At 42.3% G+C, this 27,336-nt stretch overlaps 1 protein-coding gene across 1 annotated transcript in view; it reads right to left on the bottom strand.

The window, feature by feature from the left end:
- The window catches only part of adcy8 (adenylate cyclase 8 (brain)), a 144,571-nt gene that overhangs the window by 66,558 nt on the left and 50,677 nt on the right, over positions 1 to 27,336 (bottom strand). The window contains exons 4-9 of the mRNA XM_085804555.1: positions 24,854 to 25,003; positions 16,707 to 16,837; positions 12,702 to 12,813; positions 11,670 to 11,797; positions 2,990 to 3,148; positions 258 to 528 (exon numbers count right to left, since the gene is read on the bottom strand). Coding sequence (XP_085660681.1) covers positions 258 to 528; positions 2,990 to 3,148; positions 11,670 to 11,797; positions 12,702 to 12,813; positions 16,707 to 16,837; positions 24,854 to 25,003 — 951 coding nt within the window. The remainder of the gene's footprint in view (positions 1 to 257; positions 529 to 2,989; positions 3,149 to 11,669; positions 11,798 to 12,701; positions 12,814 to 16,706; positions 16,838 to 24,853; positions 25,004 to 27,336) is intronic.

The following is a 27,336-nucleotide window of genomic DNA, read 5'->3' as shown; positions in this document are numbered from 1 at the left end:
TGTAAGAAAGCGTCCGTCTCAACAAACCTGTTCACGGTGAGGATTAAAGATGAAAGATTTAAGATCTGATTAATGTTTAAAATATCAAATCTGTGTGAAAGTGCAACTTTAAAGTGTTAAAATGCAGATTTCTACGTCTAGGTTTTAATCCTCAGCTGCAGAGCAGGTTCTCCAGTCAGACAGACGTTCTCTCAGTGCACGACAAAAACGACTTGAGTCCAGTCACGAGCGGCGGCGGCGGCGGCGGCGGGACTTACGTTCTGCTTCCCCACGATGTTGTCGAAGGGAAGCTCGGGGCTCCACGACGCCTCGTTGAAGGTGGCGCTGCTGGCGCGGCGGTCGGCCGAGCTGGCCGCCTCCTTCATGATGTCCTCGGGCAGCGTGAGCAGACTCTCCTCCGGCTGCTTGATGAGGTACGTCTCGATGTTGTGGCGCCGGAGGAAGTCGTTGCGGTCCTTCCCGTGGCCCTCCTCCACCTCGTAGTCTCCGTTTAAACAGTCCAGAGCAGCTTTGGAGATGTGGATCCTCCTGGAGAGGAAGATGATTATATTACAGCTCCTTCAGCTCCATACAGTATAAAGGTAGATGTTTGTGTTAAAGCTCCATACAGTATAAAGGTAGATGTCCATGTGTAGTGTGATTATAAAGCAGCTCTAGGTTCTATATTAATACTGTGAAAGTAGAGAAAGAGAAAGAGAAATGCACACAGCCTGTATTCAGAAACTGAGCCTTAAAACCAGCCGTCAGGACTTCCTGTCACTTTGTGATGTCACAACTAAGCCCCGCCCCCTCACCACCTGGACCCACCTTCCAACAGCTTTGCAGTTTTTGGTTTCCCTGAGTGTTTTATTCTGAAATCTCTTTGGCTCACTTAAGGAAACAGTCAGCCAATCGGAAGAGAGGTGCAAAGCCTCCTCCTCTCTTCTGATTGGCTGACACCGACCTGTTGTTTCTAGAGCTCCTTTTTTTAGATATTCTAATAGATCAACACTTGAAAATAAAACACAGGGGAAATATACATATATATATATATATATATCAGAGGTTGCGCTAGACTTTTTCGTCGCCGGTCATTTTGACTGACGGGGTCATAAAAATTCCGTCATAATCTATTTTTACCGGTCACTTTATTTATTTTTTTAAATGATAAGAATGCCATATTCAATAGCATTCAATTTTAATTCATGTTTAATTCATATCAAGTCCAAACAAATTGAACAGAGAGAATGCTCCGGAGCAGAGTCTGCGTCAGAGCACATCTAACTGTGGGGTCAGTCAGTGAATGCGGGGGTCACTTTCTGCCTCTCAACATCTAAATACAACGTAAATACCTGATGATGACATCAGTTTTCTGTCAACAATCAACATGCTAACCCATGTGTTATACCAAAACATCCAAAGGAGCACGTTTTCACATAGGCACCGCATAGTGCACCGGCGTTAGCTCTCTCTCTCTCTCTCTCTCTGTGCCTCTCATCTCTCTTTTACGCACGCACGCAGCCACTGCGCATCACTGAAACAACTGAAGCTATAGACCACACAGCCAGATGCAGCACAAATTCAGACAGGACAAGACCCACTCAGCTTTAAGTGTTATAAACAATGCCACGGCGGGCAGAATACATTAAAATAGGGCTTAACGTTACCTTTAGAAGAGTTGTGCGCGGCGAGTGTGTGAAACGGTGATGTCCTGCCCCCACCGCTCTACCTGTACCGAGACACACCGCTGTGTAGCTACAGCTACGTAACTCAACAGCTGACTACTGTCGGTCCCTCGGACACTGCAGCTGAATCTCGCCCGTTAAATCATTATCGACCGTCATATTTGCACTGACACGACTCCCATCAACATTTAATCCACTTGTAATGTTTGGAGTTTGAATACTGCGGGGAAGCTTTCTGTCTTCTTCTCTGTTGTTGGTGTTTATGTGTGGCAGCGCTACAGCGCCACACACGCTCCACACAGGCCTGGGGTATGTACTACAGCGTTCTACTGAGCGCACCAGCCAGCTGTGAGTTTGTTTTGTTTTTTAAATCTAATTCTCACCATAGTGACTTTGAGACATTGTATATGTTTTATATCGTTATCCACCGCTCCATTTATTGATTATCCGCCGGCTTCATTGTAAACAAATGCACATGGCCAGATGGCCATGGCTGTGAATTGCAATCTGTCAAAATGACGGATGGCCTCAAAATTTTTCCGTCACCGTTTTAAAAAAACGGTCAATGACGGAAAATATCCGGTTAACGCGACCCCTGATATATATATATATATATATATACTGTATATATAGATAAACTCTGGAGCTTTAAGTCACTTCATATTCATGTACTGTATAAATAAGGTCCTGCACATGTTCCTCGACAGTGTCCCAAGTGTTGGATGGGGTGACATCACACACACACACACTCATCAGACAGACAGACAGTGCAGATGAACTGCAGCTTCATCCATCTGTGTTATGTAACGGAGCTGAATGCGGAGCCCAGGTCGGGGTCACACCAGAGCGGCTCCACAACAGATGCTGGCAGGATATTTAAAGGCGGCAGTCAGAGAACTAATCCGGCCCGGCCTCTCCAGGCCAAACAGGAACATCAGGGTGGAGGAAAAAAAAACACACACACAAAAAAAACAAAAAAACACAGAGATAATTTGGCAGAAAAATACTTGAAAGTGATGACAGGAAAACATCCCATTAGCATGTGCTAAACTGCCCCAACAGACGCAAATGTATTCCCATCTGCACATCACACACACACACACTGAAATTATCTCTCCACTGATAGATTTTTTTTTTTTCGTGGTCGCGCTCTGAGGCAGAAACGTCTTCTTCTACAAGAGACAATTTATATCGTTTCTCTTTACTTACATAATTCCCCCTCCCTCCCCTCCACCTCCCCTCCACCTCCCCACTGCTTGTCTACCAGCCGAGAGGAGGAGTAGAGGAGGAGGAGGAGGAGAAAGAGGAGCATCTCGTCCACTCACCCGGGGATCCCTCCAGACTCCAGCTTGTTGGCGATGTCCACGTCCCAGGACCAGACGTCAAACTGCCACTTCCTGAGTCCCAGCACGCCGCACAGCACCGAGCCCGAGTGGATCCCGATCCGCATGTCGATGTCGTGTTTCGTACGCGATCTGACGTATCTGCAGGAAACAGGACAGAAGGTTTAGAGAGAGAGACGCTGCAACAGGAAGTTCTCTCATCTGTTCGTCCAGTCTAACTCCTGAAGGAAGAAGAGACTGAGCCACAACTATCAGTCATCAATGATAGAAAACATTGAAATGGTCCATTAATGTTAATACTAATATTCACAGTGTCAATTTAATGGGGGATTGAGATTTATTTGTCATTGTGCATTAAAAATGACAAATAAATCTTAGTCCCCCATTAATGATAATGAACATACAAAAATGATCAATGTGTATATTTTAGAAAAAATCTGAAAAAAATCTGCTTTAGAATATGTATAAAAATGTGTATTTTACGAGTATATGGGGCACATTGAGAAAAAAAAAACACAGACTTTGAGAATAGAGTCGTAAATTTACGACTTTATTCTCGTAAATTTATACTCTATTCTCAAAGTCTGTGTTTTGTTTTTGTTTTTTGAGAATAGAGTCGTAAATTTACGAGAATAAAGTCATAAATTGACAAGAAAAAAGTCATAACATTATGAGAATAAAGTCGTAAAGTTACGAGAATAAAGTCGTACATTTTATACGAGAAAAAAGTCATAACATTATGAGAATAAAGTCGTAAATTTACGACTTTATTCTTGAAGTTTGTGGTTTTTTTATTTGTCAATGTGGCCCTAATACTCCGTCGTAGTATTTTACATTAGATTAATGAAAAAAAAAAATTCTTATTATGTAAAGTCGCGTATTGTGAAAACGTGTGATTTTCATTCATAAAAATGAGCTGCCAGGACTTCCTGTCATTTTGTGATGTCACACAAAGCAGTCACCACCACCTGGACCCACCATCCAACCAACACTTTGCAGGATTTGGTTTCTCTGAGTGTTTTATTCTGAAATCTGCTCTATTTTTTTTTTTTTTTTTGGATTTTTATTGTCAGAAGAGAGGCTCAGAGCCTCCTCCTCTCTTCTGATTGGCTGACACCGACCTGTTGGTACTATAGCTCCAGAGAGAAGCTGAGAGAGGAGATGGAAAACTACACTGAGATGGCTTTTAGATCTTCTCATGGATCAGCCCTTCAAAATAAAACAGAGAAAAATAAGAAGCTTTAAGTTTTGTGCTGTTGAGTTAAAAGGCTGAAATGTTCCAGAGGTAACTTCAGGTCAGTGTCTACAAGTATGAGTGTGTGTGTGTGCATTAATTCTGCAAATTAATATACATGAAATTGACCTTTGGCGAAACAGAACACAGATAACACAGATAACACCGACAGACCGACGTCGTTCACAAACTCACCATGAAATGAACACAATACATTTCACGCCTATCGGCCGGTTCCAGAGAAAGAAGGAGAGAAACGACTTTTCACACTCGTTCATAAATTTGTTTTTCATTTCATACTTAATTATATGCGAGCACAATGGAAACGCAGGACAAGCCCGACGCTGATTAAGAGCGAGTGTGTGAAGAGCAGACGGAGCCTCCCAGCCTCATTTCATGCTTCATAACGGGCAGCGATGGATTCAAGGTGAAAGGCATCCTGGGAAGTTTGTGACATGTGCAGTCGACTGGTGAACGACACCGAGGGGCTGGAAACAAAGAGTGCAGCTAGTCATGACGACGACGATGATGATGGTGGTGGTGATGTGATACCTTACAGGGGAAAGATTAACGTCCTGACTGACTGACTGACTGATGGAAACTCAAAGAACAAGACGCACAAAACTGTGAAGTGAAGTGGTCGAGACGCCTATAACCCAAGACTGAGTCAAGACCAAGTCCCAGACCCAGACCAAACCAATGCAAGCCCATTACTGTGTTCAATACCAGTCCTCATAGTAATCATGTGGCTTCATATTTTAAAATTAATTGAAAAGAAAAGATGATTTGATCTAAAATATAGAAAATGTGGTCTCAGGACTGGTCTTAAAGGGATAGTTCAACATTTTGGCAAATTGGCCCATTGCCATAATCCAGTGGCGTAGGCAGAATTTTGATTTTGGGTGGGCCAGTACAAAATTGGATGGGCCATCTTTTCTCAGAAGGACAGTGCATTCCATATAGCGCACATCACCATTTTATTGCACAACTTTTTTCTCTTTTTTTTTGTAACTTGCTCTTGACACAATATTTGATACAGATGAAATGATCTTTCCTGCCACTATGATGATAAACTGTATTTAACTGTACCTATAAACAATAAAACTCAGTAACCAATCACACAGGCAGCTCCATGCTGTCCCTGTGTGATGTTCAGGGACAGGTCAGGACAGTCTGAAGACAGACAGCTCTGAGCTTGAACTTTACTTCAAACTTTATTTATTTGTATAGCACCTTTCATACATATAAAAATGCAACACAAAGTGCTTTACAGTGTTAAAAGTGTTGAAGTCCTATAAAAATGAAATGCACCTGTGACTGTGACAGGTCTGTAGCTACGTCTTGACCACATGTCAGCTGATCAGCTGTAATACAGGAAACTCCGCTCCACCGCGAGGAGCGCTTTTTTTTTCTTTTTTTTTTAATTAAGCTCCGGTAGCGACCGGCTAATAGATAGGAGGAGGATACTGCCAGCGCGGATCAGCTGTTTATCAAAGCGTCACCATGCTGAAGCACCGGGTCTGTTTGAGCTGCGTTCATTAAGTTAGAGGCTACTTTCAAACTCTTCAGGCAGTGATCAGTTATCAGTGTCTGCAGCTTTTTGACTCGTTACTCACCGGTCTCTGTGATTTAGCGATTGTGCTACATGGCTGAGTCCAGTATACAACAGGTAACATTGTCTCCTTTCACCTCCTCTCTCCCTTGTTGGCTGCACCAACGTTAAACAGAGATCCGCTACATGTCTGTCGGCTTTGTTTGTTTATATTTCATAGAACAACTCCCATTGAAAACGTTCGATTAACTGCAGTTAATTTAATTAAATTAATTTTTTCTTCTTATGAAACGTGGACGGGCGGGCCAGTGATTCATCTGGGCGGCACTGGCCCGGCCAGGCCCACTCCTGCCTACGCGCCTGCCATAATCCCTATAGTCATAGCAGTAGGTTTGTTACCTTTAATTGTCGGTGCAAGCTGTTTTTAGAACGGCGGAGCAGAGCCGTGAGCTGCTCAGAGCTACGCTACGGAGGCTAATGGGATTTCTTGGTTTCCCTCATCAAACTCATCAAATACACAATCCAACAACTCCACAACGCTCTGGTGGACAAGTTGTGACCTGCACATTCACCATGCTATGAGATAATAACACAACGTTACCAGACAGAGTTGTTTTAGAGGGAAATGCAGAGACTGCTTGATGAAAAACTGCCCCCGGCAGGAACGTGCATCAGTGGTTTTGCATGAATTTCCCTCTAAAACAACTCTGGCTGGTAACGTTGTGTTATTATCTCATAGCGTGGTGAATGTGCAGGTCACAACTTGTCCACCAGAGCGTTGTGGAGTTGTTGGATTGTGTATTTGATGAGTTTGATGAGGGAAACCAAGAAATCCCATGAGCCTCCGTAGCGTAGCTCTGAGCAGCTCACGGCTCTGCTCCGCCGTTCTAAAAATATCTTGCACCGACAATTGAAGGTAACGAACCTACTGCTATGACTATAGGGATTATGGCAATGAGACAATTTACCAAAATGTTGAACTATCCCTTTAAGTACAACAACACTACTGTAAAGTCAACAGTGACATAAGACGAGTAAAGAGTTAATCACAGGTTTATAAACATCTAAACTACAGAGTCATAGAAATGATTCTTCTCAAATCTAAAATTCACCTGTGTCAGTCTGAATGGGCCGGACTGAGGCCGACTCTAAAAACTGGAACAGACCCAGAGAAGACTGAAACTACACAGACCACACTGGTACTGTAACACTTTGTCCTCTTTCCACCTCATTTTTCACTTTATATGGTCAAAAAGAATCTCAAAAACCCATTTGAATTCACGCTGCACTGGGTCACTTCACAGTCTCCAGCTGATCCATGTGTTTCTTTAACAAACAACTTTAATCTGAAGTTAAACCAGATTTCACTTTAAACCTGGATTAGCTCCAGTAATCTCAGCTCAATTCATCCAGTGACTAATCCAGGTCTAAGACCACTTCACACCATGACAGAGGAAACAGGTTCCTGTCTGAGTCGTCTCCGTCTGAGAAACAGCTCATTTAAAAGTCAATAAATACATCAACAGTCCCAGAGCTGACGGCCGCTCACAGCACTGACATGAGACTGATACTTAGAGAGAGGAGGTGAGAGGTTTTACACTTCTTACTACTCCTTTGGGCTTGTTATTTACTTTCAGTATTACGATTATTTTCAGTATTAGAAGTCTAAGAACTAGAACAGAGGAATGATGTTGTTTTGTTTTTGTTTTGTTTTCCACTCGTTAATGTCTTTGGACTTGTGTGTTTCTTTGTGGTACTGTTTGATCAGATTTTTCTCCTCATTTCATCTTTTTCTTTTACATGTTCACAATAAAAAAAAGAAATAACTAACCAACCAACTAACCAACTTACCGACCAACTAACTAACGAACAAACTTACAAACCATCGAACCAACTAATGAACCAATCAACCAACCAACTAACTGACAAACTTACTAACCATCTAACCAACTAACTAATGAACCAACTAATCAACCCACCAATTAACTAACTAACCAATTTGCTATCTAATTTACAAACAAACTTACTAACCATCTTACCAACTAACCAACCAACCAACTAACAAACAAGCTTACTAACCATATAACCAATTAACTAATGAACCAATTAACCAACCCACCAATCAACTATCTAACCAACTTACTGACTAATTAACCAACAAACTTACTAACCATCTTACCAACTAACTAATGAACCAACTAACCCACCAACTAACTATCAAACCAACTTACTGACTAATTAACAAACAAACTTACTAACCATCTGACCAACCCATCAACTAACTAACTAACCAACTTACTGACTAATTAACAAACAACCTTACTACCCATCTAACCAACCAACCAACCAACCAACCAACCAACCAACCATTAACCAACTTACTGACTAATTAACAAACAACCTTACTACCCATCTAACCAACCAACCAACCAACCAACCAACCAACCAACCAACCAACCAACCAACCATTAACCAACTTACTGACTAATTAACAAACAACCTTACTAACCATCTAACCAACCAACCAACCATTAACCAACGTACTGACTAATTCACTAATGAACAAACTTACTAACCACCTAATCAACCAACTAACTGACTAACTAATGAACAAACTTACTAACCAACTGACTGACCAACCAACCAACCAAATAAACTAACCAACTAACTAAAAATAAATAACCCACCAACCAGCCAACTAACTAACTAACGTTTCATGTAAATTCTTTGTTAAGTAATAATCTTTAAGCTTTATTTTGAAACTCTTGATGTTTTCCTGTTGGGTGATGCGTTCACTGACCTACAGTAAATGTTACTATACGCTGTGTGACTCGTGCATCTCACGCTGCACAGCTGTGTCACATGATCTGGAGCCTCAGTGTCTCTGATCGTCGTTCAGCAGCAGGACGATGAGACACTGCAGATGTGTTGCATCACAGTGTGTACGACATGTCCACATAATAACACACAACACAAATCCACCTCTAATCCCTGCTCCTCCTCCTCCTCCTCCTCCTCCTCCTCTTCCTCTTTCATGCTCAGAGTGACTCTGGTCAGTTTCAGTTTCAGTATGTGCAGAGTGACTCTCACATGAGCTCATCATCACTCTGTCAGTTTCCTGTCAGGATCCATTCAGCTGTGCTTGTATCATTTTAAAAATCGTATCATATCCATCAGTAAAAAAAAAAAAAAACAGCAGCTTAGTGTGATGCGGCTGCAGCGTGTGATGCATTATTATTATTATTATTTGTCAGTGAGATTCTGCAGAGACGCAGCCGGAGGCAAATTCTTGCAAATGCAAACATGGTGGTGAAGATTCCTCCTCTCAGATCTCAGAGCTGCTGCAGCGAGCAGCGTGAGAAACAAGATAAAAGCAATTTAGAGATAAGAGCTGTGTCGTCCAACAGCTCGGGGGAAACGTGTGTGTTTTCTATTTTTTTCTTTTTTTGTAGCCAATTCCTTTAAAGTCACAGAGTGAATCAGTGAGTGTCCTGCTGCTCTGCTGCTGCATCTGGACAAGGAAGACAGTTCAGCTCTTCACAGACTCTTAACCCACTAGACTCAGTGTGACTCACTCTTCTGATATGAACCAATCAGATCAAATCCATTATGAAATAATCACATCTTTAAATGGAGGAAACAACAACAGTTACTGCAGACTGACTCAGTCTCAACGGAAGTGTTCAGTTCAGGGTCATAACAAGCTGCAGCCTCCTAACCATCAATTTCATTTCTTTATTTTCCTCAAGTACAAGCAGTACCAAACATAGAATAATAATAATAATAAAAAACAATAGACAAAACAAAGAAATATTAACAAACAAAAAACAAATCCATTACGAGGAGGGACAGACAGAAGCAAAGCTTATAATGTCCTGCCTCTTTTTTTGCAGTCTCATTCAAGCATTATCATTTTACAAGCGTGTATCCACAGTTATTAATAAGAACCAAAAGGACAAAAATCCAGGGAGAAACATCATGTTAGTCATTATCCAGCTCATTTCTCTGGTGCAGGCCAATAAAAAGCTGCTTATAGCTGCGTTTGAAAGTAGTGATGTTCCCCCTCTCTGTTTTAATGCCTTGTCAAAGCCATCCCATAGGGCTAAACCACTAACGGAGATGCACATGCTTTTTGTGGCTACAGGATGTTTAACTCTCTATTGGAAAATATCCTTTGGATGTTTCCTGGAACACTGTTATTAATTATATTGAACATAAAATGACCAGTTTTAAATTTCACAAGGTCTGGAAATTGTAATGTTTTAGAGGCTAATAATAAATGATCTGTATGGTCCAGATGACCAGCTTGGTGAGTTAACCATATAGCTCTTTCCTGCAGTGTGTGTAACCGAACCGAACACTCAAGACATTTATGAACTTGAGTCTGAGTGTTTCACAAACTGTTGATCTCACACAATCATCTCTAGGGTTTAACAGAGAACGATCTCCAAGAGAAAATATCCAGTGAGTGAGTTCTGACCTGCTGATCCCAGAGGTCAGAGGTCAGAGGTCAGACTGGTTGGAGCTGATTGAAAGACAACAGTAACTCTACAGTGACCAGATGTCAGCCCAGTAGAGCTTCATCATCGTTCACATGCAGCCGACACATCTGGAGCAGCTGCTGGATGATCTCATGTCAACATGGACCAGAAGCTGAGGAACATTTCAGCTTCTTGTTGAAGCTACGACACCAAGACTTCAGGCGGTTCTGAAGGTAAACGGGTCCAATCCAGTACCAGCAAAGACGTTTTAGAAACAAGACGCTCCACTATCTCTGTGTTCCATGGGTTTCTCTATGACTCCGACCCCTTTTGGAGACCAGCAGACCGTGACTCCGCCCCCTTTAGGAGACCTGCAGACTGTGACTCCGCCCCCTTTAGGAGACCAGCAGACCGTGACTCCGCCCACTTTAGGAGACCAGCAGACCATGGCTCCGCCCCCTTTAGGAGACCATCAGACCATGTCTCCGCCCCCTTTAGGAGCCCAGCAGCAGCAGCAGGTCTTGAGTCTATTGACTCCAATGAATGCGAGCTCAGATTGTGGTCGATTCTTTCGCTCCAGAGTTACTGAAGTAAATATTGGACTCATTTTATCACAAGACACATCTCTTCTGAACATTTTGATTTCAGAATAACAAATCAGAAGAAAATGAACTTTTTTCCCGACCTGTCACTGTCTCAACAACACACTCTCTGGCACAGATCTCCTAGGTAACGTCAACTAACGTTCGGGGATGCCCGCATTAACTCATTTTTGTAATGTTATATGACTGTTAGCTGTGTGAATATTTAATGTTTTCATAAGAAAATATAAAAAAAATCACTCACTTTCCTCTACGACAACTTTTACAAATCAACACAAACATTTACAACATGAGGTGGGGGGATGGGTGACCACGCCCACTTTAGGGGACAGGAAGTGTAGCTGAACCATTTCATATCATTGGAGCAGCTTGTAGTGAGACATCCTGTTGTAAGAGAGGATCTTTGGTACTAGCAAGGTGGCGACTGGGTGCACTGTTCCTGTTTGATCACAAAGAGCATGATGGGAATTTCAGTTCAAACATGTCTAGCTTCCAGATATTAAAACGTTTGGACCACAGGTGTTGGTGGAGGTGAAGTCACACGTCCGTTGTTACAGGAAGTTCGTTTTTTCCTTTTCCATCAACAAACATAAATCTCACACTCATCACTGTTAACAGCAGCGTTCAGCCGAGGTGAGAAAGAAAAAGGTGGGAGGGAGTCGATGGGCTTTTGTCGACCAGGAGGAGGAAGAACAACAAAAAAGCCGATGAACACACCGTCACCACAGGGGGGCGTTTGTTTGTTTGCTTTCAGTTTTTATAAGAGTGTGGAGGAGACGGAGGAGACCAGTACCTGATGGTTTTGATCATGCTGAGGCCCATCTCCACGCAGCAGTGGGCGTGGTCCTGTCTGGGCTCAGGAAGACCCGACACACAGTAGTAACAGTCTCCCAGGATCTTTATTCGTAGACAATGGTGCTCCTGCAACACACACACACACACACACACCACAAGCCTATTAATAAGAGACACCATGTCTGATTGAAAACAGAAACACTAGAGTGCAGTAATTACATAGAAAGAAAATAACACACGTGCCACTGAAATCTATTTTCACATCAGGTCTGTTCTGCATCAGGTGTGAAATCCTGACTGACGGAGCGTGACGGTCTCAAACGCACCTCAATCTAATATCAGACCAACTTCCAATCTGTTATTCATTCTGGTGTTGGGTCTTTATTTAGGTTCATGAGAGATGGCAACACTGAGAGGGAAAATAAAAACACCAGAGTCTGAGTTTTTCTAAAAGAGTTTTTTCTTTTTAAAAAGGAGAGTGGAAAAGAAAAACATGGCAGAAAGATCCCATAATTTAAATACAGATTTATAAACCTGTACATTTTAGAATGATAAAAAAAATATTCCGCATTAAAAGTCCCATATTGTGTAAAAAAGTGTGATGTTCATTCAGAAACTGAGCCTTAAAACCAGCCGTCAGGACTTCCTGTCACTTTGTGATGTCACAACAAAGCCCCGCCCCCTCACCACCTGGATCCACCACAATTTTGCAGGATTTTGTGTGTTTTATTCTGAAATCTGCTCAAATTTTTTTTGATCGCTCAGAAAACAGTCACCCTATCAGAAGAGAGGCTCAGAGCTTCCTCTCTTCTGATTGGCTGACACCGACCTGTTGTTACTAGAGCTCCAGAGAGGAGATGGAGAACTACATGATGAACCCTTCAAAATAAAAGAAAGAAACAGAGGAAAATCTACAAACATGGAGTTTTAAATCAAGTGTCTAAAAAGTCTAACTTAATAAAAAAAAAAAGAAAACTATAGGCTTTAAAAAAAAAATAACAATAGGGGGGTCAAAGGTCAAGTGACTTACGTGTGCGAGGCGGTCGAAGCGTGCAAAGAGTTCATTCAACATTCGCACCAGCTCCTGCGCGGACAGCGTCGTGGAGAGGTTTGTGAAGCCTTTAACATCTGCGAAAAGAATGCTGAATAAAACAGGGAAATGTCACTTTGAGATCGAGTCACAACCAGCAACACACCACATCAACATCATCATCATCATCAGTGTATATATTGACAATAAGCTGTGACCTCGCTCAGGTTAAACTACAAAGCTGCAGAGATACTAGTCCAGGGCTCGACAGTGCGACAGTTTTGCTCGCATTTGCGAGTTGATAATAGCCCGTGCGAATAAAAAATTGCATTCAGTCGCATCAGTGCGACTCGGACAGAAACTGCATGCACCGCTTTGCATGCTGTTTAACGTGAGCAGTATCCCCCCCGCCCCGCCCCCCCTGCCTGTTTGGTGATTTTGGCCGCCGCATTGATTAAAGCTTGTGTACATCGGGGCCGTTCAGATGTAACGTCTTTTCCGCACATTACTTTCAAGGTAGACGCTCGTCATGCACGCCAAGGCGACACCGTAGCAGCGCACATTCGGTGCGATGCGCTTTTTTTCCGTGCACGTTCGACCTGCTTCTTCCTCCGGTACACGGTCTCGGGCTGTGTCTCTCCTACTGTTTCACACGGAGCTCTGCCCCAGGTGAAGGAAGCCCTTAGGTGGTACGTGGCCTCCGAGGCTACCGCGGAGCTATCAAAAAAAAAAAAACGCTTGTCGCGGTGAGAACAGCTGACATGTGGTCACAGTCTCACAGGGCAACATTCATATAAACTTCAACCTCAAAGCTCCCTGTCTGACCTGTCCCTGAACATCACACAGGGGCAACATGGAGCTGCTTGTGTGACAGGTTGTTGAGGAAAAATGTTTGGTGTTTTTACTGTTCTCAAATGTAAAAATGGGTCATGTTGGACCCTCAGCATTATTTAAGGCTTAAACAGCCTGCTACAACATTTTTCATTGTGCTCCTAAAAAATCTTAGTGTAGAGCCCTGTATGTAATGTTCAGCTTTTTATACTGAGGGAAATATAGGTTCACTGCTCATCAATACCCCCACCCCTGGGCCACATGCACACACATGCAGCATAAAACTAAAAACTAATATTGGTTGTAAATATTCTATTTTCTCACACATATTTGCCTTGTTTGTCTTTCCTGATTTTTGTTAAGGCAAAGAGCCAGTTAAAACATTAAAAATTAGTCTACAGGGTTAGGATTATAGGCTAATCTACTTTATTTGTTTGAAAATGATATTTTCACCAAAACTACAAAATTGTTATTGTGCTACTAAAAAATGTTGTGTGCTACTAAATTTTTCAGCATGGTAGCACAGTGCTACTTGGAAAAAAGCTTAGCGTCAAGCCCTGTAGTCTATTCAGATCCAGACCTGTGTAGGATCAGTATCAGATCTTAGTTTTCATCATTTTTTTAAGAAATAGTTAATAAAAACATCTGTATTTCTGCAGCTGTGAGCAGCTTCTCATTGTCGATGCATCAAACAAATCTGAAAATCCTGTTTTGTTTTGTTTTGATCTTCTGTTTACGGTAAAGACTCAAATCCTGCTCAGCGTGTGCATAGTTTATTAAACTGGGACGCGGCTGAGAAGGTGGCAGGATATGAATTAGATTTAAAACTGGATTTAGATAAATCGTCTCATTTTTGGGGGATGAAAGTAAAAAGCATGCAGAGAAACAGAGTGTGAGCATAAACCTCTGTCTCAGAGGTTTGAGTTCATGAGTGAGGAGCTGAGGAAACTGTCAGCAGCTGGTTCCACTGGTGACAGTGAACACACCTCCAGTTAAATCCAGCTCTGCTCATCGCTCCAGTTCAGTGTCTCGTCTGGGTTCTGTCCTTGTCCCAGTTTACATGCAACAGGGAAAATGGAATAACTGACGGTGTTCTCCTCCTCAACACTAGGTGGCGATACGCGTCGTTTCAACAGGTTAATACGGACCGGACCGCTTTCCGGTTGACTTTTCTGTCACCTACTAAATAACTGGATATTAGGGCTGGGACGATATGCTTTTCTCCCGATTCGATTCTTCTACGATTTTTTGGATGGCGATTCGATTTAAATTGTGATTCTACGATATTGCCGATTCTCTCGATTTTTAGTCTTTAGCATTTTTAACATTTATCTGCACACAAACACTGTAGGAGCCTATAAATTAACATACTTCATTATAAAGCGAAATTCCGGCGTAAGTGTAAACCATGGTCAAACACACCGTAACACCGAGTTAGACCCCCCCTCGAGAGATCAATTTGCCCGACCGCTACATTCACGAGATCCACCAACTTCAGCAAATACCGCAATATCGCCACACACGGCGCTGTCCGGATCCACTGTCTGACCGCAACCAAAACGCCACCATTTGCCCAAAATAATGCTCAGAACTGCACCAAATGTCATCAATAGTACACACAGGGTCCCAGCACGTAGTACGAGTTGTCAAACATCTGCTAGCTTTGCCTGTTTTCTTTAGCAAGGAGATGCAACTCAACTCACTTACTTCTCCTCCGGGAGCCGCTCGTTGGTGAGGAAGCCCTGACGAGTCGATCACCGAGTGCACCGGAGTTCCGCAGCTCTTAAAAATGCTCATTTGCGCCTATATCGTGGCCAGCACTCGATAATAATAGTTATAAAGTGATATGCAAGATATAAAAAAAAAAAAACTCTGATTGTATTTCCATGAGGTAATTGTTGATTGAGCTGCGGAACTCCGGTGCACTCGGTGATCGACTCGTCAGGGCTTCCTCACCAACAAGCCGCTCCCGGAGGAGAAGTAGGTGAGTTGTATCTGGTCTCCTTGCTAAAGAAAACAGGCAAAGCTAGCAGATGTTTGACAACTCGTACTACGTGCTGGGACCCTGTGTGTACTATTGATGACATTTGGTGCAGTTCTGAGCATTATTTTGGGCAAATGGTGGCGTTTTGGTTGCGGTCAGACAGTGGATCCGGAGAGCGCCGTGTGTGGCGATATTGCGGTATTTGCTGAAGTTGGTGGATCTCGTGAATGTAGCGGTCGGGCAAATTGATCTCTCGAGGGGGGGTCTAACTCGGTGTTACGGTGTGTTTGACCATGGCTTACACTTACGCCGGAATTTCGCTTTAAACCCTTATCAAAACCTGTATTCTCTGCATGTAAAAAAGGCTAACAAATGCACATTGCACAATATTTTAAAAAAAATTCAACAACAAAAAAAAAGCAATAAAAAAAAAAAAAAATCAATTTTTGAAAAAAGAAAAATCAATTTTCAAAAAAAAATAAATCGATTTAAAAACCGTCAAAAAAGATATCGCGATATTTACGTGAATCGATTTTTTCTCCCACCCCTACTGGATATAAATAACTGAAAAAAAAAAACGGTTTCCAATCATATTGTCTGGGTGTTTTAGTCAGATCTGGAGAAGAGGAACTATGCAAGTCTGATTGATTTTCCGCTGTGTTGCTAACCCTCCTCTCCTCCATGTGCATTAGTTTACAACGAAGCCGGTGAAAAATCAATAAATGGAGTGGTGGATAACGTTACATAACATATAGGATGTTACAACATGTATATTTGTGTAGTCTTAACCATCATAAACAAACGATCGCCGGTTACAGAGCGCGTTTGTGTCGCTGTTTTAGCAGAGACGAGAGCTGGGACACCGGGTCGGCGTTTGAGTAACAACACTGATGTTGAAAGGTTGGTTTTAAGCAATGAGAGCCTCGGTTCTCACTAGTCACAGGTCATGTAGTTAAATATCACAATTACTCTGGAGCTTTTTACATAATGAAGGTAAAAATGTAATATAGCCACGGGAGAAATCCTGCTTAGTTCCTCTTAAAGTCGGACTAATGCGTCTACATGCACCTCAGTTGTCTAGTTATAGTCGGATTAAGGCCATAGTTAGTTTTTTTCAGCTGTCATGTAAACGTACTGACTCAGTCTGATCTGAAGCTGCTGCAGGTGGACGAGCGGTCTCTCAGCCTCACCTGACATTCTCGTAGCGGTGGATGTAGATTCTGTGAAACTGATGCTGGAGGTGTTCATCCTCTACATTTGTCATGTCGTTGATCATTTCCAAAACTACAAAACGTGGCAGGACTGACAGCACCAGTCTCTCCTGTAGGGGGGGAGAGGAGAGGAGAGGAGAGGAGAGGAGAGGAGAGGAGAGGAGAGGAGAGGAGAGGAGAGGAGAGGAGAGGAGAGGAGAGGAGAGGAAAGAACATCAGGCTTTTATTCAGCATCTGTGCAAAACACATTAAAGTTGTTGTTTTTGTCTGTTTAACGTCTGAAAACTCAGATTCTTCATAAAAAATGACTGAATCTGTCACGAAACAGCAGCTTTTTCCACCCGACATAAAATCAGCAGCAGGAATTTTCTTGGATCAAGTGAAATTCTTCTGCTTCTCGTTCTTTAAACCGAACAGAAATCGACCTATCGCTGTTTTTTCTGCTTCTCATAAACACAACACAACACAACACAAGTCTCTCAGGGATCAAAGTTGAGCGATAAAACCCTAAAAATAAAAACCACCGGAGTTCGATAAATATTCAGCAGCTCCGTGTTCTACAGGGAATAAAGAAAAAATAAGATTAAGGGCAAAGGAGAATTAAACAGATGCAGGAGGAAGACAGAGAGTATTAGACAGAGAGTAAAAACTAAAATTACATAAAAGTCTGTCTGGAAGAAACAAAGGAGAAGACGAAGTTGGAGCCAGACTGAGCTTCTCCTGTAAATCCTCCAGACCCTCAGCAACAACAACAACAACAACAACAAGAGCCCAGCTTGGCGAGAGCAGGAACAGATTTGGAGTGGGAGCGGAGCAGCATCCCTCCCTCCCTCTCTCTCTCTCTGTTATTTGATTTTATTTTTCCGTCCTCTGGGATGTGCACCGGCGCCAAGCGACTGCCTCATTCAGATCCCGAGCACCTGAGAGTCTTCACCCAGAAAACCACCGGCAGGAACTTTGAAACTGTTTCTGCTGCTTCACAGTCGCAGCACGACACAGAAAAACATCCAGAGTTCAGATTGTTATATAATATTATTTATGTCATATATTGTTTTATATGAAGTTGAATTATATTAGATATTCAACAGTCTGACCCTGATTGAAACTTTGAACCCCCAACAAGAACAAAATGAACAAAACATTCATTCACATCCATATTCATGACAATATATTTCAGTCACCTCTAAAATGTACCGTATCACATTGTTCTTTATCACATCCTCCATCAGTGTGACCTGTCACCTCTTTCACAGCTTTGATCTCTGTATGTTTTGTTTTTATTCCTCTACTTTTGATTATGGAATTTTTTAAAAAAAGGACCAAAAAAAGAGTTGTTAATCATGATCAAATAAAGTCTGACCCTACATAATGATGGAACTTTCACTTCCTGTTTGGATCACTGAGCTTTAAAGGGATAGTTCAACATTTTGGCAAATTGCCATAATCCCTATAGTCGTAGCAGTAGGTTTGTTACCTTTAATTTTCGGTGCAAGCTATTTTTAGAACAGCGGAGCGGAGCGGCTAGCTACGGAGGCTAATGGGATTTCTTGGTTTCCCTCATCAAACTCATCAAATACACAATCCAACAACTCCACAACGCTCTGGTGGACAAGTTGTGACCTGCACATTCACCACGCTATGAGATAATAACACAACGTTACCACACAGAGTTGTTTTAGAGGGAAATTCATGCAAAACCGCTGATGCGTGTTGCCTTCAGGGACAGTTTTTCATCAAGCAGTCTCTGCATTTCCCCCAACAATTCTGTGTGGTAACGTTGTGTTATTATCTCATAGTGTGGTGAATGTGCAGGTCACAACTTGTCCACCAGAGCGTTGTGGAGTTGTTGGATTGTGTATTTGATGAGTTTGATGAGGGGAATCAAGAAATCCCATTAGCCTCCGTAGCGTAGCTCTGAGCAGCTCACGCCTCTGCTCCGCCGTTCTAAAAATAGCTTGCACCGACAATTAAAGGTAACAAACCTACTGCTATGACTATAGGGATTATGGCCAGTGTTGTGCTAGTTACTGAAAAATAGTAACTAGTTACAGTTACTAGTTACTTCATTAAAAAAGTAACTCAGTTAGTAACTCAGTTACTTAAACCAAAAAGTAATGCGTTACTGAAAAAGTAACTTTTTCGTTACTTTAAAACGTTTTTTTTTTTCCAATGCTCCCATTAAATAAAGGTTGATTGAATCCCCCTCTAACTGTCATTTCAGTTCTGTAGCTACTGATGCTGATGAAAGAACGTATTTTAATCTGTAAAATTTTACCATCATGCTGCATGATGTCATCATGTAGCTTTGACCTAACAGAACTGCAAAAAAATCTTGAGGATACGTCTTACTTTGACTGAGTTACATTCAAGAGCCTGTTTTCAATGACGGAAATAAATTCACTCCGGTGGTAATTTTTTATCGATCGATCAGCTGTGTTTACCCGGACCGATCAGCTGTGTTTACCGTGTCATAATTCGAGTCCGTCTGTCGGACTCCAACCGCTGCTGCTCGGTGGAGTGGCTGCTTGTGTCTCGCTGTGACTCTGGAGCTGTGCCCCAGTTCAGGGGCTGCAGCCTGAACTGACACACAGCTTCGTTCTCGGATGCTGCGTTAGCAAACTTTACCTTAGCTCGCCGTCATGCCCTGACCTGACCTGTCCTCTTCATGGAGCGTGTTTGATTACGTGTGGGACGCTATAGACGGCAGCCGCAAGTGCTTTGTTTTTCACAGTGTCACATTGCGCTCTGTCTTTCTTTCAATTCAATGAAACTTTATTGACTGCTAGGATGTTATGGGACGTGTGTGCAGCTGTAAAACCTCACCCAAAGGAACGGAAAGGAACGGAGTAACGCAGCGTTTGGTAACGGTAACGGAGTTACTGATTTAAAAAAACAACGCGTTACGTTATTAGTTACTGAAAAAAGTAACGGCGTTACGTAACGGCGTTACTAATAACGCGTTACTACCCAACACTGATTATGGCAATGGGCCAATTTGCCAAAATGTTGAACTATCCCTTTAAATGTCTCAACATCCCTGTGGCTGATGAGATCCATCCATGTTCATTCATCTGAACCAGTGGAACCAGGTCTGGACTGGTCCTGGTTCAGATGCAGGCAGCTCAGAGGTCAGAGGTCAGATGTCAGACAGATGTGGGACAGCGGGTGTCCCTGTCCTCCTCCGTCCTGGTGGAAAAGTGGAACGGCCTCGTTCCCACCAATGAAGGTCCAGACAGACGAGTGTTTCAGCCGAGCGTGTCTGATGTGAGCCGAGCGCTGCAGGGCCGAGCTGGAGAGACGCTGCAAGAAATGTCCACGTCTTCCTTTTCACAGAGACGTCGTCTTCGCCTCAGAGTCTCAGAGCTGCAGCACTGGCTCACCTGTCAATCACTGATCCTGCACATCAGTCCAATTCTGATCGATTTTCTGACTCATGAGCTGCAGCTTTAAAGGGATAGTTCAACATTTTGGCAAATTGGCCCATTGCCATAATCACTATAGTCATAGCAGTAGGTTTGTTACCTTTAATTGTCGGTGCAAGCTACTTTTAGAACGGAGGAGCAGAGCCGTGAGCTGCTCAGAGCTTCGCTACGGAGGCTCATGGGATTTCTTGGTTTCCCTCATCAAACTCATCAAATACACAATCCAACAACTCCACAACGCTCTGGTGGACAAGTTGTGACCTGCACATTCACCACGCTATGAGATAATAACACAACGTTACCAGACAGAGTTGTTGTAGAGGGAAATTCATGCAAAACAGCTGATGCACGTTACCGTCGGGGACAGTTTTTCATCAAGCAGTCTCTGTATTTACCTCTAAAACAACTCTGTCTGGTGACGTACGTATGTTTCTTTTATCAGAACATGAGGTTAAATTTGTTCTGCCACCGCCTCCATCGGTTCATTAAACATCCAAACAAACGCCCTCATACAGACTTCAGTACAATACAACAACCAGCAAATGACGACAACAAGCTCTTTATCACTCCCATACACAGCTACTCCTTCCAAGGGAGCCTGAAGAGGTCAAAATAAATCAAAAATGAATTAGTATGAAACTATGGAGGAGACCGGTGAATCTGTAGTTAGACCTGACGCCAGCTGAGCTTCCTCTCGGTGTTTACTGTAACTGCCTCTGATTCACAAATCCACTGGGACTGAAGGTCAACAGATGCAATTACCTGCTCTTCACTTACAGAGCTGATTTATTTGTTTCATTCATTGAATACAGAAAATAAAAAATAAACGGTTTGATACGAAAAATAATGCAACTCCTGAATGAAAAGGGGGCAGAATTAAGCCAACTCATGTAGTCTGCCTCTTTTTTTTCAATAAATCCTTCTTCTGCAAATAAGATAATAGAAAAAAAGAATAAAATAAATTTAAATAATGGCTGCAGACTAGCCATCAGCTCATCATCCTAGCAAATTAGTAGAAAGACTGACCTGGTTCTCAGCTAGTTGTTGTGTCTTTTGCCTCCTCTGATAATCACATCATGAGTCAGACAAGAAAGAAAAGTCCCAGTTTTATATCAAGAAGGAAAGATGTTGAAATACAACAACTATCAAAATTAAAAACAACACCCGCTGTATTTTTATTTAGGTTACTGTACCTTCATCTTTTGTTTACTAGAGCTGATATTTGGACATTTTTTGCAGTGTGTGGACAGTAAACGGGGGCAGCGGTGTGTGTGTGTGTGTGTGTGTGTGTTTGCTCCAGTGGACATGGACTCTGGTTTGGACAGCTGAGAGCCAGAGGACTGTGTGTCAGATGAGCTCTGAGAGTCATTAGCACAGCTTGATTTGAGCCTGTGGCCGCGGCCCCGCGGCCGCTGGCTGACAACCTCCATCTCCATTCACGCTGCGTTCCTCCGTCCTGCCGCTATACGCTCGCTACGGGTGGACGGCTGGACGGACGAAAGCAGTAAAAACAAAAAGCATTTAAAGAGATAGTTCAACATTCAACATTCAAATTCAGCATGAATTTATTTTAGAGGGAAATTCATGCAAAACCGCTGATGCACGTTGCCTTCAGGGACAGTTTTTCATCATCAGTCTCTGTATTTCTCTCTAAAACAACTCTTTCTGGTAACGTTGTGTTATTATCTCATAGCGTGGTGAATGTGCAGGTCACAACTTGTCCAACAGAGCGTTGTGGAGTTGTTGGATTGTGTATTTGATGAGTTTGATGAGGGAAACCAAGAAATCCCATGAGCCTCCATAGCGTAGCTCACGGCTCTGCTCCGCCGTTCTAAAAATAGCTTGCACCGACAGGTAACGAACCTACTGCTATGACTATAGGGATTATGGCAAAGGGCCAATTTGCCAAAATGTTGAACTATCCCTTTAAGAAAGAATTCAAACCCCTGTCACATTTTACACTTGTCTGATTCATTCTTAACATATGAATAAACACAGTTATATTCAGTTATACATACAACAATGGCCTTTCTGAATGCACTTTCTGCTATTTTATTCCTCTTAAATTAATCAGTTTGTAATTTACATGCACGGTGCCCCTACATGCCGGCCTCAATGTGGCAGTTCTATTGTTTTACATTGTCTTAATGTGTTTTTATGTGATGATGTTTGTATGCTCCTATATGTTAAGGTGCTGGATACAATAATTTCCCTGTGGGGATAAATAAAGTATTTAATTAATAAATAAATCAGCTTCTAGCTTCTGCTTTCTATCCACAGATCAAGGTTAGAGGAACACACACACACACACACACACACACACACACACTGAAGGAGGCTCTCTGTTCTTACAACAAACATGTTGCACTGATTGATTCGTATTAAGGCGATCTGTACGGGGTGGGAGGGTAGAGGGGGGGCTGCGGCTCCTCGCTCCATTACGACCATCGCAGCGTTTATCAGGGTTGAATCCTTCCAGGAAACTCGACCCAGTAAAAGCTTTCTGCGGCTTCTCAGAGCCTCACCGTCCACGGCAGCGCCTAAACAAAGTGTGTGTGTCACTGTGTGTGTGTGTGTCACTGTGTGTGTGTCAGTTAGACGGTCTAATAGCTCCAGTGAGTGTTTGTGTGTACACTCCTGTAAGTGTCTGACTCAAACAGTGTGCATGTGTGTGTGTGAGACATTGTCAGATCAATGCAGCGTCCATGTTTGACTCCACTCTGTGATCTCATTGGCTTAGTGGGAGCGTACCTATGTTCCCCGCGTCCTATGTTCCCCGATTTTGAAAAAGGGTCCTATGCTCCCCGTTCTTACAAAAAAGGGTCCTATGTTCCCTGATCGGGGAATATAGGACCCTCTTTTTGAAAAAGGGTCCTATGTTCCCCGTTTTTACCAAAAAGGGTCCTATGTTCCCCGGTCGCAATACATACTGGGGAACATAGGACCCTTTTTGGTAAAAACGGGGAACATAGGACCCTTTTTCTGAAAAAGGGTCCCATGTTCCCCGCTGTTGCTGGTCGATGGACTCTCTCTACTTATTCTGGACGCTATCTATCTATCTGGCCTGTCTAGCCTCTACCTGGTCTTTTTTACTAAACTTAACCAACTCCTTTCTTCATTGCCTAAACCCAACCAATGGGACAATTAGCCTACACTTCTCACTCAAAGTCACAACTCAACTTCTTACTCAAAAATAGGCAAAATCCACTCCACTTCCAGGTATGGGTACAAAAATTGCATGTTCCCCGGGTCCTTTTGGGGAAAAGCGGGGAACATAGGACCCTTTTTCTAAAAAAGGGTTTTATGTTCCCCGGTCTGGACACATCGGGGAACATAGGACCCTTTTTGTATGGGTCCCATACAAGGTGGGGAACATAGGGCTGATCCCGGCTTAGTTTAGCTTGGCAGCACGTTAAAGCAGATATCAGTGGCACGGCCGTTTCGGCTAATGCTGTGTTCAAGGCAGGCTTTTGAAACCGTAAGTTACAGCTTCAAGTCACAACTACGACTTGGTAGCGTTCCAGGTAACCCGTAGCTCGTGTTTTTACCGTCCTGTTGTCTGTGAAAGTTCCCTATAACGGCCACTCGTAACTTCCGACCCGTGAACTCGTACCAGATCGAACTGGTATGACTTCACAGGAAGGAAAAACACAAAGTACGAGTTTCCTTGAACGCACCATGAGTTAGCAGCCCCCGCCCTTGTCAGGCATCAATTGGTCCTCGTGCTACGTCACCACATTCACGCGCATCCCTTGGCTGCACACACAGCCCTTCATGCCGTTCTCTCCCCTCATTGGATAACACTTGTATCCCACAAGGAAAATTTTCTCCTCGGGTTACAGCAGAGCAGAGTGACGGAGAGACTCGTGTTTAGGCTGAAATACTTCATGTAAGTGATTGCTGACGGAAAATAGGACTATTTAGGACTTATATTAACAAAAACATTCCACTGATATCTGCTTTAAGAACTAATTGTTTTGCTGTGTGCTAAACGTTAGCATTAGCAGCTGTTCTGATACAGTGACTTGGCTGGAACTAGCTGGCTAGCATGCTAACGTCATTTGATAAAAATAAAAAAAAGAAGCAGAAGAAGACATCCGCGGTGACAGCTCTTGGTGAGGAAAGAAATTAAGTTGTTAATGCTAACATTAGCTATGTGGAAAATATCAAAACTTACAATTAGTTCATTTAAAGCAACTACAACTTGTGTTGGTTTTGGCGCCCCCCTGTGGACAAAAGCGGTCGGTTTCTCTTAGCGGATTCTGTCCCAGTATCGACTATGACGAAAATATAGCGATGAAGTTGAGCTGCATTTTTACTAGCTAGCGTAGCAACAACTCAATGCTAATGTAAAGCCTCCTGTCTCCTCCGGTCTGAGTGTCGTTAATCGTTTCGTCCGTCGCACCAAAGGTAAAGAGTTAGACTATTTAGAAACAGCTTATTTTCCCACCGATGGCCTCATTTGCTTGTAGGTCACACAGACATCCAAAGACCTTTGCATCCAGTTAAAAGTTCTTTGTATTTGCTTTAAAATAGAGTGGGTAAGAAGCTGCTTTAAAGAGGTTTTAGAAATGATTTGAAACACAGAAGGAACTCCTCACTGGGAGTGGATACGTCACTGGAGTGTGAACATGATTGGAAAATGCAGAAGATCAATAATATAAGAGAGACAACACCTTTGGTAAGATGGGACCGTGGACTCACCTGTCTCTGGTTTTCTGTCTCGAGTCGCAGCCGTGCCTCGATGCAGCGCCGCGTCTCCAGGAAGGCCTGGCGCTGAGCCCGGTCCGACAGGTAACTGATGAAGATCCCAGCGGTGTTCATACACATGAACAACACAGCCTGAGCCGCTACCTGCAGCACACACACACACACACACACACACACAGAGAGAGAGAGAGAGAGAGGACGGATTATTATTCAGCAGTGAAGCCAGGAAATACAAACAGAAATCACACGACCCAGTGACCTGTCACAGCACCACGAACATTTACCTCTGAGTTGTTATTTTCTTGTTTTTGTGACGCCTACGTGGAAGAAATGTGAAGTTTCAACATCAATTCATAGGCAAATTATTGATTAAAAAAATCGTTATGTTGGATTTTTTGTACTTTTTTTGTTTTTTATCCATTAATGAAGACGTGTTTGTTCTCTGTGTATTTTACTCTCCCATTAATCATACTTCTGTTTGGTAATGTGTTTAAATTCCTGCTATTTCTTTTTCAGTAAAGCACTTTTTATGTTTGTTAAGAATAAGAAAAGTGTTAAATAGTTGAAGTTACAAGCACCTTTAAGTTCATAAAGTGAAAGTTTAATTAGGGCTGAGCGTCTTCTTTTCAATGATTAGTACTTAGATCTCTGGTTTAGGCTGTTTGCAGATGTTGGAGAGATGTTTTCAGACCAACTAGGGAATCTAAAGGATTAATAGTAAAGATGTTTATGGGTTGTCCTTATGTCAACCTGGGACTGGAGTTTTTTGTTTAAATATAGAGCAGCCGCCTCTGTCTGGTGACTGAGGATCAACAGCATCAAACACTGAGAACAGAACAGAGCTTCTGTCTGTGGATCTCATGACCTCTCACTTCATTACTTTATGATATAGAGCCTCTTAAATAAAATACAACATCCGGAGAGTCGGTGCAATATGATGCATCATGAATGGTCTGTGTGTTTTCAGACGTTGTTATCTGTCCAGCCATTTACTATGTGAGTGCTGATATGAATCCAGTGTTATTATGTGTACAGCATGATGGCTGCAGAAAGAGCTTCCTGTTGTTCATGTGTTTGCAGACGAGCTGCGTCATGTTTCCGCCAGAACATGAACATGTGGCTCAGGCCGGTTCCCGCAGGTAAAAAAAACAGTGACCTGGTTTGACCGAGTCTTGTAGGCTGAAGACCCTGTCAGGGACAACTGTCCACGTCCTCACTCACATATCAAGACATTTGACAAAACGAATCAGACTCATGAGGATGAAGATGGAGAGACTGAGGGGGAGACGTACAAACAGCTAAAGCTCCATAGGCTACAGTATAACGGTAGATGTTTGTATTAAAGCTCCATACAGTATAAAGGTAGATGTTTGTATTAAAGCTCCATACAGTATAAAGGTAGATGTTTGTGTTAAAGCTCCATACAGTATAAAGGTAGATGTTTGTGTTAAAGCTCCATACAGTATAAAGGTAGATGTTTGTGTTAAAGCTCCATACAGTATAAAGGTAGATGTTTGTATTAAAGCTCCATACAGTATAAAGGTAGATGTTTGTGTTAAAGCTCCATACAGTATAAAGGTAGATGTTTGTATTAATGCTCCATAGGCTACAGTATAACGGTAGATGTTTGTGTTAAAGCTCCATACAGTATAAAGGTAGATTTAAAGCTCCATACAGTATAAAGGTAGATGTTTGTGTTAAAGCTCCATACAGTATAAAGGTAGATTTAAAGATCCATACAGTATAAAGGTAGATGTTTGTGTTAAAGCTCCATACAGTATAAAGGTAGATGTTTGTATTAAAGCTCCATACAGTATAAAGGTAGATGTTTGTGTTAAAGCTCCATACAGTATAAAGGTAGATGTTTGTGTTAAAGCTCCATACAGTATAAAGGTAGATGTTTGTGTTAAAGCTCCATACAGTATAAAGGTAGATGTTTGTGTTAAAGCTCCATACAGTATAAAGGTAGATGTTTGTATTAAAGCTCCATACAGTATAAAGGTAGATGTTTGTGTTAAAGCTCCATACAGTATAAAGGTAGATGTTTGTGTTAAAGCTCCATACAGTATAAAGGTAGATGTTTGTATTAAAGCTCCATAGGCTACAGTATAACGGTAGATGTTTGTGTTAAAGCTCCATACAGTATAAAGGTAGATTTAAAGCTCCATACAGTATAAAGGTAGATGTTTGTGTTAAAGCTCCATACAGTATAAAGGTAGATTTAAAGCTCCATACAGTATAAAGGTAGATGTTTGTGTTAAAGCTCCATACAGTATAAAGGTAGATGTTTGTGTTAAAGCTCCATACAGTATAAAGGTAGATGTTTGTATTAAAGCTCCATACAGTATAAAGGTAGATGTTTGTGTTAAAGCTCCATACAGTATAAAGGTAGATGTCCATGTGTAGTGTGATTATAAAGCAGCTCTAGGTTCTATATTAACACTGTGAAAGTGCCTCAGTCCACAGAGAAATGCTGT

Source organism: Trachurus japonicus, chromosome 17 (assembly GCF_045865225.1).
Source record: "Trachurus japonicus isolate A0001 chromosome 17, Traja_1.0".
Taxonomy (NCBI): Eukaryota; Metazoa; Chordata; class Actinopteri; order Carangiformes; family Carangidae; genus Trachurus; species Trachurus japonicus.
The sequence above is the reverse complement of the archived record's forward strand: the minus strand, read 5'-3'. Positions and strand labels throughout refer to the sequence as shown.